Source organism: Chlorocebus sabaeus, chromosome 15 (assembly GCF_047675955.1).
Source record: "Chlorocebus sabaeus isolate Y175 chromosome 15, mChlSab1.0.hap1, whole genome shotgun sequence".
Lineage (NCBI taxonomy): Eukaryota > Metazoa > Chordata > Mammalia > Primates > Cercopithecidae > Chlorocebus > Chlorocebus sabaeus.
The window spans coordinates 48,553,467-48,566,245 of NC_132918.1; the positions used below are offsets into that span (position 1 = coordinate 48,553,467).

A 12,779-nucleotide genomic window follows, 5' to 3' on the forward strand; every position below is an offset into this window, starting at 1 on the left:
AATTTCTATTTTAATTGGTGATACTGTACATTTGGCAACCAAGAAAAAATAGATGAAAAAAAAAGAATTCTAAACTTTAAAAAAGATTATTTCCATAGTTCTGTACTTTCCCTACAAAATAGCTACATTTAATCATTTATAGTCATCAAAAATAACTAATCTTGTATCTTTTGTATCATTATATCTTTTCAAAACGTAATAATAGATTGATATTTAATCCTCACCAACAACATTGTAAGGAAGGCAAGACAGATACTAATGTTTTCCTTTTGTAGGTAAAGAAATAGAGGCTCAATAAATTAAATGATTATCCAAAGAAAGGTAAGTTATAATGGCAGAGCTGGAGCAAGACTCTCTGAGTAATTGTTCTGTTGTTAGTTAACATTCTAAATATATCCTAACACATTCAGATTAATTTGTTTAGTGAAGTAAATTGAACTTACTTAAACTGACACTTTTAAAGTTTTATCTTAAAAGTCTTTAATTACTCAACTTCTTTTTTTATGATCTAGTATCTACTGTGGATTATGAAGACTATCAGAGTGTAACTCGTTTTCTAGACCTCATACCCCAGGATACTCTGGCAGTAGCTTCCTTTCGCTCCAAAGCATACACACGAGCTGTAATGCACTTTGAATCATTTATTACAGAAAAGAAGCAAAATATTCAGGAACATCTTGGATTTTTACAGGTCTGAAGTTAATGTAGTGAATTTAATAATGAAAATTAATGTAGCCAGTCTTTTATGTTTGTGTTGTTCATTTTATTGAATGTTTTAGATGCTATGCTTCGAAGCTTATAGATTAATGGGGAGAGATAAACATCGATTTGGTATAATATTTTAAGTATGGTAACACACATGTACCCTGAGGAAGGACACATAACTCATCCATGTGGAATAGGGTGGGAGATGGAAGCGGATGAGCCAAGAGGTCAGGAAGGCTTCTTGGAGATGGTGTCTTAAAAAATGAGCAGTATGGGGAGGTAAGACATTATAAGCAGAGGCATCTCTGTGGAGTGTTTGAAAAGAGCATGGTATATGCCAAAGAGTAAAGTGTCGGTTTGGAATGGCAGAGGAAAGATCACAAATAATAGAGGACTTTTTAAGTTGCCCAAAGTTCTTGGAGGGTGTGAACTAGGGAAGTGTTAAATGATCACAATGGGATTTTAGCTAAATGCCTGTGGCAGTTATGGAGGAGGAGTTTGGAAGGGCTACGATTCAAGGAATTACTTTTCTCCTTGTGAGAGTTGTGGTCCTGAATTTGGGAGTGAGTGAGTGGGGGGAAGTGTTGGTTATGTCAGGTATCAGGCATGAAAATGCTGGTGAAATAATGATTTGGGCAATGTTATGATTGTGTAGGGAAAAAAAGAAAGAGCAGGTGAGGCGAATACAGTGGAATTAAATACGAGCTTAAGATTGGTGGGCTTTTCAAATCAAAAAGCAAAGTGTGATAAAAGAACTAGAAAATTAGTAACTTGCAGTCTTAAGATGAATGTTAGCCCCATCCTATCTTTGTGTTCCTCCTTGTCCAGCTTTAAAAAGTCTATGGTTCATGGTTAAAATCGTTCCCTTAGAGTGATGCTCAACTTCTTGTCTTTTTCCCACTGCATTGTACTCCCTTTGTAAAACTCCAACCATGTAAGCAGCTGGAGAAAAATTACACAATGGGTGTTATAACTGGTTTCAGTTTAAGTTCATGATCTCAAACATCTTTAAAACTGCAGGACTCTAACATTACCTTCAGGCCTGCTGTGTTTCTCTAGTAAGGCTACTTTCCCACTTGTCAAGATGACTATCTCTTACCTTCACTTTGTTTCCCTGCTTCCAGCTGACGATCTTGCTTCATCATTCATTCAGAAAAATCTGCAAATGCACAGCATCTGCACCATATTCTTTTTCTTCCCTTCTGTTATTTTGTTTATTTATTTATTTTGAGATGGGGTCTTGCTCTGTCACCTAGGCTGGAGTACAGTGGCACGATCTCGGCTCACTGCAACCTCCACCTCCCAGGCTCAAAGGATCCTCCCACCTCAGCCTCCCGAGCAGCTGGGACCACAGGCCTGCCACCACACCTGGCTAATTTTTTGTGTTTTTAGTAGATATGGGTTTTTCCATGTTGCCTGGGCTGACCTCCTGACCTCAAATGATCTGCCTGCCTTGGCCTCTCAAAGTGTTGGGATTATAGGCATGAGCCACTGTGCCTGGCTTCTTCTGTTATCTTTAAGGAAGGATTTCCTCCTCTCAAAATTCAATCTTTCTACTTATGTTCTCAATTTCAAGATATAACTTCTTCATATATTCCTTCTTTCTCTAGTGTAATTAATTTCTCTTTGGGAACCAGAGTATATAGAGCATATAGACATGTTCTGGTAAAGCCTTAACTGTTTATAATTCCCTTGATCTTACCTTCTCCTTTAGATACATCCCATCTCTCTGTTTCCAGAACTTCATAACCAGTTTTTGAAAGAATTGTCTAGTTTCCTTATACTGCAATCACTTCTTTGTTTCTTATTCACTCTTCACATTTTGACAAGACTTCTCTTTTTCTTTTCTCTTGACACTATTATTGCTAAGAAAATTGGTGGCCACATGTTACTAAATCCAGTAAATTTTTCCCAGCCCTCATTTTCTTAACCTCAGTATCATTGACCATGCCGTTCTCATTAAGACATTTGCTTTTCTCCCATGGCTTCTGGGATATTTTATTCTCCGGTTTTCTTACAAGTTTTCTTGCGTCTCCTGTTTCATTTGCCAGCTCTTCCTTGTCGATAAATGTAGAAACTCTAGTCTCTATCCTCAGCCTTCTTTTCTTCTTTATCCATTTCCTAGATCATCCCATTCTTTCTCATGTTGCGAGAGAATGTCTTTGTGCTAATTGATTCCTAAATTTTTATCTTTAGCTTGAATATCTCCTTTGAGCCCAGATTGCTGTCTTGGTTTTCTTGAAGGCATCTCAATAACAATATATTAAAATGGTTATTTAAATTTTTAAAAATTTAAAAATTCAATAAAACTCTTATAAACTGTACGCAATAGAATATGTTATCATTTGGATCTAGACAGTTTTAGGATCCTGAGGTTCCTTATAACCCTTATGATCAATAACAGCTATTGATAGATTTGTATTTAAGAGGAATAAGAATGTTGAGGGAATAGAATGTCTGGAAATAAGTTTATAATTTTACTGTGACTCTGCCATGAAACAAGTGCTCATATTACTTTGAGGAAAAATTTCTCAAAAAATTGCTCTTTCAATATAAACAGGTGGTTTTATAATTTTATTTCCAGTTGTATTTTTTTCTTGTTTTTGATTGTTTTTTAATCATTGAACAAAGAAATTGTATGCTGCTATGCATGAACCTGATGGAGTGGCCGGAGTCAGCGCAATTAGAAAGGCAGAACCATCTCTAAAAGAACAGATCCTTGAACATGAAAGCCTTGGTTTGCTGAGGGATGCCACTGCTTGTTATGATAGGGCTATTCAGCTAGAACCAGACCAGGTAAGATAATAATTAAAAGGCAGCTGTAATGAAAATAGCCCTGAATAGGAACTCTGGAAACCTTAGGTTTTTTTGTTTTTTGTTTTTTGAGACAGAGTCTCACTGTGTTGGCCAGACTGGAGTGCAGTGGCACGATCTTGGCTCACTGCAGCCTCTGTCTCCTGGGCTCAAGCAGTTCTGTCTCAGCCTCCCAAGTAGCTGGAATTACAGGCGTGTGCCACCATACCACGTCCAGCCGAAACCTTAGTTTTAATACTGTTTCTATCGGTGTCCCAGAGTGTCTGGAAAACTCTCTAAGCTTGAGTTTCCTAACAGATAAAATTAGAGACTTTACTAGATGATTTTAAAAATCCCTTTCAGGCTGGGTGCGGTGGCTCACGCCTGTAATCCCAGCACTTTGGGAGACCAAGATGGGTGGATTGCCTGAGATCAGGAGTTCGAGACTAGCCTGGCCAACATAGTGAAACTCCATCTCTACTAAAAATACAAAAAATTACCTGGGCGTGGGGGCGGGCACCTGTAATCCCAACCACTTGGGAGGCTGAGGCAGGAGAAACGCTTGACCCCAGGAGTTGGAGGTTGCAGTGAGCCGAGATCATGCAATTGCACTCCAGCCTGGGCAACAAGAGTGAAACTCCATCTCAAAAAAAAAAAAAAAAAATCCCTTCCAATACTGTATTTGTATGACTTTAGAAATTCCCTAAATGAATGAGATTTATTATGGAGTATATATGTATTAAAATGTTCATTTAATAACTCTAAAATGTATATATTTTTAGTTTGCTATTAAAAGTGTAAGCCATGGCTCAATTTGTAGAAGTAGGGATCCTTCATAGCCTGAGAAAGATTTTCATATTTTATACATCTACCCCCATCCTACTCACCCACCTGCACGTCTCTAAAATGGTCCTGTAGAATCACTGAGTTACAGTTAGTAATGGGAATAAGTTGTGTGTCTATTGGAATGGGAAAGGGGTTTAGAATCATTAATTTATAATCTTGCCTTAGATTCTTTCTAATTTTGGGATGATGCCTTCTGTCATATTTGACATGTTTCTCAGAAGCACAATATATAAGTTCTTTATTTTTCACAATCTTATTTTCGTTTTAAAGGATAGTATGTAATCCTCTTTAACTTTTTAGTTGCTAAAGCCTGAAATCCATATTGAAAACATCAGGACCTTTGAGCTTGAATATTTATGTGAGAAATATGACAATCTTTAAACAGAATATCAAAGATATTAGATATTTTTAATATTTGATCTGAACCAAAAAGTAGTCCAAATCTGGAAAAATATAATAACTTCAATCTGAGATTTTCTAGGTTGTCTACATTTATTTATATTACTTTAAATGTGTTAGGACTGTAATGGGGGTCCTGCATGTAAGTAAGAAAGTCAGTTGTCAAATTAAGAAAGGTGTAGCTGGGCATGGTGGCTCGTGCCTATAATCCTAGCACTTTGGGAGGCTGAGGCAGGAGGATCTCTTGAGCCCAGGAGTTTGAGACCAGCCTGGGCAACATGGCGAGACCCTGTCTCTACAAAAAATTAAAATAATAATAATAATAATAAATAAAATAAGGGCAATATAGTAAATAGTAATTTTTAAAGAATATCAGTTAAGCTGTTTTTGGTCCCTAAACTATTATTGAAGTGATAATTGCTATTTTAAATATTTTTAAATTTCTAGATCATTCATTATCATGGTGTAGTAAAGTCCATGTTAGGTCTTGGTCAACTGTCTACTGTTATCACTCAGGTGAATGGAGTGCATGCTAACAGGTAATATTTTATAAAATAATGATTTTCTTTTGTTATTTTATCTGAATGGGAAATTTTTAATTAGTGAATTGTGTAACTTAATGTTTAGTAGAGTAATAAATGTTTTATGTGTTTTCATGGTATTGAAGATAAGCACCAAAATTTTTTTTTCCTCAAATTTTTCATAGTCAATCTACCACTTAACAGCTTCTGTCTAAAGAGCCATCCTTGAATTAGATTTGCTTTAACACAAGGAACTTCTAGAACCCACCGGCTATTGGTGAGGCTCATATGGGACTTCCTGGGCCTCAAAGAGCATCTATGCTCTGCTTACAGTATCAGTACCAGTTGTTTTCCGTGCTAGAGGTGGGGGAGCGAACTTTGTGACTGATTGATGGAATACCACTGTAGACTATGTGCACTGATTTTACCCTAAATGATTGATGAATGTGAAAGCAGCCTTCCTTTCCTAAAGATGGTGGGTTTATTATCGAAAATCAAATTATACAAAAAATAATACATATGTGTGGCAAAAAATTAAGGCTGAGTAGTTCTTCCAGTTTGGAGATTAAATGTGGAGATTAACACTGCTCTTGACGCTGCTTTGCTGTGAGAGCTGAAAGCTGTATTCCTTGATTTATTCATCAGACTCTAAATGGCTATTCTGGGCAGTAAAATCTAGTCAAAAGGGAATGGGATCTCAGTTAACCAAAGAATATACAGGCCACTGTTTTTGGACTACTCTGAAGCCACCTTTTTCTTTTTTTTCAACTTTTATTTTAGATTCTGGGGGTACATGTGCAAGTTAGTAACAAGAGCATATTACGTGATACTGAGGTTTAGGATACAATTGAACCCGTCACCCAGGTAGTGAGCATAGTACCCAAAAGATAGTTTTTCAACTCTTGCCTCCCTCCCTCCCCCACCCCTTGTAGTCCCCATTGTCTGTTGTTCTCATTTTTGTGTCCATGTGTACCCAATGTTTAGCTCCCATTTTATTCTTTTTTATAGCTGCATAGTATTCCATTATGTATATGTGCCACATTTTCTTTATCTAGTCCACCATTGATGGGCACTTAGGTTGATTTCATGTCATTGCTATTGTGAATAGTGCTGCAATGAACATACGAGTATATGTATCTTTTTGGTAGAATGAATTATTTTCCTTTGGGAATATACCCAGTAATGGGATTGCTGTGTGTTCTATTTTCAGTTCTTTGGGAAATCTCTAAACTGCTTTCCACAGTGGCTGAACTAATTTATATTCCCACCAACAGTGTGTAAGCATTCCCTTTTCTCTGCAGCCCCTTCTACATCTGTTATTTTTTAACTTTTTAATAATAGCCATTCTGGGCTGGGTGTGGTGGCTCATGCCTTTAATCCCAGCACTTTGGGAGGCCAAGGCGGATGTATCATTTGAGGCCAGTAGTTCGAGACCAGCCTGGCCAACATGGTGAAACCCCATCTCTACTAAAATAATACAAAAATTAGCTGGGCATGATGGTGCACATCTATAATCCCAGCTACTTGGGAGGCTGAGGCAGGAGAATTGCTTGAACCTGGGAGATGGAGGTTGCAGTGAGCTGAGATTGCACCACTGCACTCCAGCCTGGGCAACAGAGGGAGACTCTGTCTCAAAATAATAATAGTAGCCATTCTGTTTAGTGTGAGATGGTATCTCATTGTAGCTTTGATTTGCATTTCTCAAATAATTGTGATGATGAGCATGTTTTCATATGCTTGTTGGCTGCTTGTATGTCTTCTTTTGAGAAGTGTCTGCTCATGTCCTTTGCCTACTTTTTAATGGGGTTGTTTTTTGCTTGTTGATTTATTTAAGCTTTTTATAGATTCTGAAGCCAGCCTTTTCTAAGTACTGTTTGTATAGGTTCCAAAACTGTGATTCATAAAGACTATCATTCTACAATGTCTAAGGGCAGAGAAGTTCACTGTTGGTCAGATGGTATCACAGTAGTGGAATTTATGAAATCACAAGAGAAGTTTTGCAGAAGTAGAGAAGGAATGCTTATATGTTTAGATGTGTTTCTCCTGATTAATTGAGAGACTTTATGAATAGATAGATTACAGAGATTTGGGAAAGAGTCATGGCTCAAATTGGGGTGTCAAATTTCTTTTTGACATAGACTACACATTCAGACTCCTCTTTTCTTCTCTTTGGGTCTGGGATACATAGAGCCTCCTGCTTTGGGTTGGGAAAAAGGCATGCGTCAATATTCAATGAAGGGGTGCTGTGTCATGGTGAAGCAAATGATTATGGATGGGGCATGTTTTTCTTGGGGTAATTTCTATTTACATTAAGCAAATACTTTTCCTAAAATACTGACTGTGCTTACCCTATTTATCATTCTTTTTAATGTACCCATTTATGTGGATACATTGTCACAGCCTGATCCTGATTGCCATTGGTACTTTTTGCTATAAGGCTTCTTGTGACACATCCCCTCTGTTATCTGTTACCCCATAGATAATCTGTTACCCCATAGATAATCTGTTACCCCATAGATAATCTGTTACCCCATAGATAATCTGTTATCCCATAGATAATCTGTTACCCCATAGATAATCTGTTACCCCATAGATAATCTGTTACCCCATAGATAATCTGTTACCCCATAGATAATCTGTTACCCCACAGATAATCTGTTACCCCACAGATAATCTGTTATCCCATAGATAATCTGTTACCCCATAGATAATCTGTTACCCCATAGATAATCTGTTATCCCATAGATAATCTGTTACCCCATAGATAATCTGTTACCCCATAGATAATCTGTTATCCCACATTTGGATAACAAATACTGCCTGATTCTACTGAGATTTTTATCCTGAAATTTTTATATTTTGGTGTCTGATGGTAAGCTTGTAGAGTCGTTCAAAATTGGACTTTTGAAAATTACATTTCAGTTGTATTTCTTTAGCCTTATTCTAAACTGTTCTTGGTGGTGGTCATAAATTTAGAAATTGGAACATACTCTAGCTGCTATTTTTAAAATTTTTAAAAATGAAACTTGTTAGATCACTTGTTATCTTTTCTTTATGTGTTTTTACTGTAATAAAAAGAGCAAGGAAAACTTTCAAGGATATTGATTCCAGCCTCTCTGTTACTTTATTTATAATATGGATATATAGGTGCTATATGCAGTGTTATTAGATTATTAAATGGAAAATTGTGCCTAGCCTAGGATCTAAACATATGGCAGAAATTCAGACAGTATGATTAATAAAAAAGAAACATGAGGAAAGCCTAGCTGTTTCTGTGTAGTCATGATCTCAGATATCACTGGTCATCCTAATGTCACCTAAGTAGAATGCTTAGAACAAAATAATTAGCCTATATCATACTGGTTTTGCAAACTCAAATTTTAAACTAACTGAAAGTAGTTTAAAAATAGGTATATATTTTAGGTAGCTAGTTTCATTTACTTTGTTATGCCGTTGACAAATCATTGTAACTTTCTTTTGCTCTTGGTATTGTTCTAGATGCCTCCCAACTGTCCCTAAGTTATACCACTGGCCCCTCTGTATTTTTGTCTTAAATTTAATTCAGAATTCTAAGTTATTAGAACTGCTTATCTCTGAATTTATGTATGTTCAGTTGGCTCTTTTTCTTCTTTGCTCTTTGTTCAAATTAAGCATGCAGCTATTTTTACAATGGGCTTAGTTATTATTCAGGAATTAACTCTGCTCTAATATATGGCACACTTTAATTTGTTGAAGAATGGTGTATCAGAAGTAATTAGTGAAAAAATATTTTTGAAGGACGGAAAGATTAAAATTTTCTGGGTAGTTTCTGGATAGAGATAATTATTTTGTATCTAAGAACAAAATATAATGCAAATTCAATAAATATAATAAATGGAGATGTAAACCAATGAAAAATCTCTGAATGTCGCTTTAAATAAATTAAAGTTTAGTTGATATGGGTTTCTTTTAATAGGTCCGAGTGGACAGATGAATTAAACACGTACAGAGTGGAAGCAGCTTGGAAATTGTCACAGTGGGATTTGGTGGAAAACTATTTGGCAGCAGGTAAAATTACTTCTTAAAATATAAGCAGTTTTAGGCTGGGTGCGGTGGCTCACACCTGTAATCCCAGCACTTTGGGCAGCTGAGGCGGGTGGATCACGAGGTCAGGAGATCGAGACCATCCTGGCTAACACAGTGAAACCCCGTATCTACTAAAAATACAAAAAATTAGGGGGACGTGGTGGCACACGCCTGTAATCCCAGCAACTCAGGAGGCTAAGGCAGGAGAATCGCTTGAACCTAGGAGGTGGAGGTTGCGGTGAGCTGAGATTGCGCCACTGCACTCCAGCCTGGGTGACAGAGTGAGACTCTGTCTCAAAGGAAAAAAAAAAAGCTGTTTTAATATGACAAAAATATTCAGACTTAATTAGCTTAGCAACATTCATACTTAATCTCTTAGCCTGTTTTATGATTGCCTTGTTTAGTTGTTTAAAGTAGAATGAAACCAGGCTGGGCATGGTGGCTCACACCTGTAATCTCAGTGTTTTGGGAGGCTAAGATGGGAGGATTACTTGAAGCCAGGAGCTCAAGACCAGCCTGGGCAAAATAGTGAGACTGTCTGCAAAAATGATTTTTTAAAAACTTAGCTGGGCATGGTGGGTCATGCCTGTTCACCTACTCTGGAGACTGAGGTGGGAGGATCATTGGAGCCCAGAAATTCAAGGCTGCAGTGAGCTATAATCATGCCATAGCCCTCTAGCCTGGACCACAGAACGAGACTCTGTCTAAAAAAAAAAAAAAAAAAAAAGAATGAAACCCCCTGTTTGATATTTCAGCTGACCATTTTATCTAATGAAATAAAGCTGAGTTTTGGACCCAGCTACCATGACATTTCTTGACTCTTCATTTGTTTTTCAGATGGAAAATCTACAACATGGAGTGTCAGACTGGGACAGCTATTATTATCAGCCAAAAAAAGAGATATCACAGCTTTTTATGACACATTGAAGCTAGTGAGAGCAGAACAAATTGTACCTCTTTCAGCTGCAAGCTTTGAAAGAGGCTCTTACCAACGAGGATATGAATATATTGTGAGGTATTTTGGGGTTTCCATTTTTATATTCCTGGCCTATAAATGTCACCTGACAGGATTGGAATTTTTTGATAAGTAAATAATTGATAGAGTGTTTGGTATCATGCAAAGCTACACCAGATAGCTCTTTCATTCTTCTTACCTCGCAATTACCCTACAGTTAAAAAAATTCTAACATACATCCTTTTAAGGAAAGGCAACTATGAGACTAATGGAACACACAATAAAAATAACTTATGTTTGTCCTCTTGTAATGTCATAGTTTGCTTTCTGTATAACTAGTTATAACGTAAACATCTATAGCACCTGGCACATTGGTGCTTGGTATTTATTCATTGTTTCCCTTTCCTTTTCATTTAGAAATGTGTTTGATATTTCCCCCAAAAATATAGGTATCACATTAGTAGAAAGAAGATTAACTTTTAGAGGTGAGGAAGAAAATGTTGGAAAACATTTTAGGTCTGTGAATTCTACCTGAGGAAAAATGATAAATTAAATACTTTAATTAAAGTATAAGAAATTTATCACATAGCACATTTTTTTAAATTAGAAGAATTCGCTATATTTAGTATCAACCCATTTGGTGATATCTTAAGGAAACCAGAGGTTGGACCACTGAGTTTAATTCTGTTCTGTAGCTACTCAGCTATATCCTTGTGCCTTGAACACTGAATCATAGACACTGACTGTCATACAAGGGGGAAAAGGCTAGAGTGAATGTATCACAGTTTCCATCACTCTTAGAAAAAAACCTACATTAATTTCACAATTTTTTACTATCATCTGGTATGCCAGGCCCTCTTATAGTAGCACCAGCAATATATGCAAATACCTCATGTTGGTTTATACTGGATCCATGTTTTCTTTTATCTTCATTTAGGTGGTAAGTTTTGGTTTTCATACATTTGAATTTAGTTTTATCCATCATTCTCCAATTTAATTAGGAATTTGGGATTCACTGCAAGTCCCTAAATACTTATTTTAAAAATTTTAATGTAATTAATTTTATTTTATTTATTTATTTACTTATTATTTTAAGGGATGGGGTCTTGCTATGTTGCCTGAGCTGGAGTGCAGTGGCTATTCACAGGCATAATCATAGCTCACTGCAACCTTGAACTTCTGAGTTCAAGTGATCCACCTGCCTCAGTCTCCTGAGTAGCTGGGAGTACAGGTGCACACTACCATGTCTGGCTAAAGCACTAAATATATAAACCAGCATAAATTGGTGTTTACATTCAGTTTGAAAAGATAAAAATATAATTGTTTACTTAGCAAGGATATATTAAAGTTCTACCAAAGACAACTGTGTATTTTAAATTCTTTATTTCTGATTCAAAGTACATGCTTTATATATGAGATTAATAAGGCTAAATGTGATAACATTTTAACATAGGCTCTATCTATCTTCAGATTGCACATGTTGTGTGAGTTGGAGCATAGCATCAAACCACTATTCCAGCATTCTCCAGGTGACAGTTCTCAAGAAGATTCTCTAAACTGGGTAGCTCGACTAGAAATGACCCAGAATTCCTACAGAGCCAAGGAGCCTATCCTGGCTCTCCGGAGGGCTTTACTAAGCCTCAACAAAAGGTTTCTCATACTACTTTTATTTAAAAATGTCACTTATCTTGAATTTAGTATTTGGATATTATTTGGGGGTATTTGTATTTCTTAATTTTCTTTCTGAATCTATCTTTTTCTATTTTTAATTATCAGGGCTACACTATCTGGTTGAAAGGAACCTAGAACTTAAGAATCACTTTTTTACGCCATTTCTTTCTCTTTTTTAAGATGTTAAATATATATCTGGGGGATATGTTTTTTACTGATAAAAATCAAGAATAAGGTTTATAATAGGTAAAACAGAGCACTATAAGAAAATTAAGTCAAGTCTTTTTGGACAAATTAATCATTAATTCCTTTGAAATAGTATATGAAGAAGTTTCTGTGTTAGGAAGAGGGGTTTTCAAAACATTGGAACTACTTGCAAAGTTTATGACCTAGTTTTAAATTGTTTAAGTTAAGTTGTCGCATACACTTGTCAGTGGTCTCTCTCACCCATGTGTTGTTACTTCCTTTAGACCAGATTACGATGAAATGGTTGGAGAATGCTGGCTGCAGAGTGCCAGAGTAGCTAGAAAGGCTGGTCACCACCAGACAGCCTACAATGCTCTCCTTAATGCAGGGGAATCACGACTCGCTGAACTGTATGTGGAAAGGGCAAAGTGGCTCTGGTCCAAGGTAATGGCCAGGGAAATGTCATCAGATATATATATATATATATATATATATTCTGTTGGGAATTATGTACTTCCTTAAAAGGCCAACTGAGAGAACATAACTAATCCAAATTAAGAACCTTCCTTTTCTATCACTTTTCTTCATTAGTTATCTACCATAGCCTGGAAGTAACTATTCTTTTTACTCTACAGTCC

The 12,779-nt window shown here is 36.4% G+C and overlaps 1 protein-coding gene across 2 annotated transcripts in view; it reads left to right on the top strand.

The window, feature by feature from the left end:
• The window catches only part of ATR (ATR checkpoint kinase), a 124,628-nt gene that overhangs the window by 71,428 nt on the left and 40,421 nt on the right, over positions 1 to 12,779 (top strand). For both annotated transcript variants that reach the window (XM_008008852.3, XM_008008853.3), the window contains 7 exons: positions 513 to 691; positions 3,337 to 3,501; positions 5,191 to 5,282; positions 9,220 to 9,311; positions 10,167 to 10,344; positions 11,755 to 11,934; positions 12,426 to 12,585. In XM_008008852.3, coding sequence (XP_008007043.3) covers positions 513 to 691; positions 3,337 to 3,501; positions 5,191 to 5,282; positions 9,220 to 9,311; positions 10,167 to 10,344; positions 11,755 to 11,934; positions 12,426 to 12,585 — 1,046 coding nt within the window. The remainder of the gene's footprint in view (positions 1 to 512; positions 692 to 3,336; positions 3,502 to 5,190; positions 5,283 to 9,219; positions 9,312 to 10,166; positions 10,345 to 11,754; positions 11,935 to 12,425; positions 12,586 to 12,779) is intronic.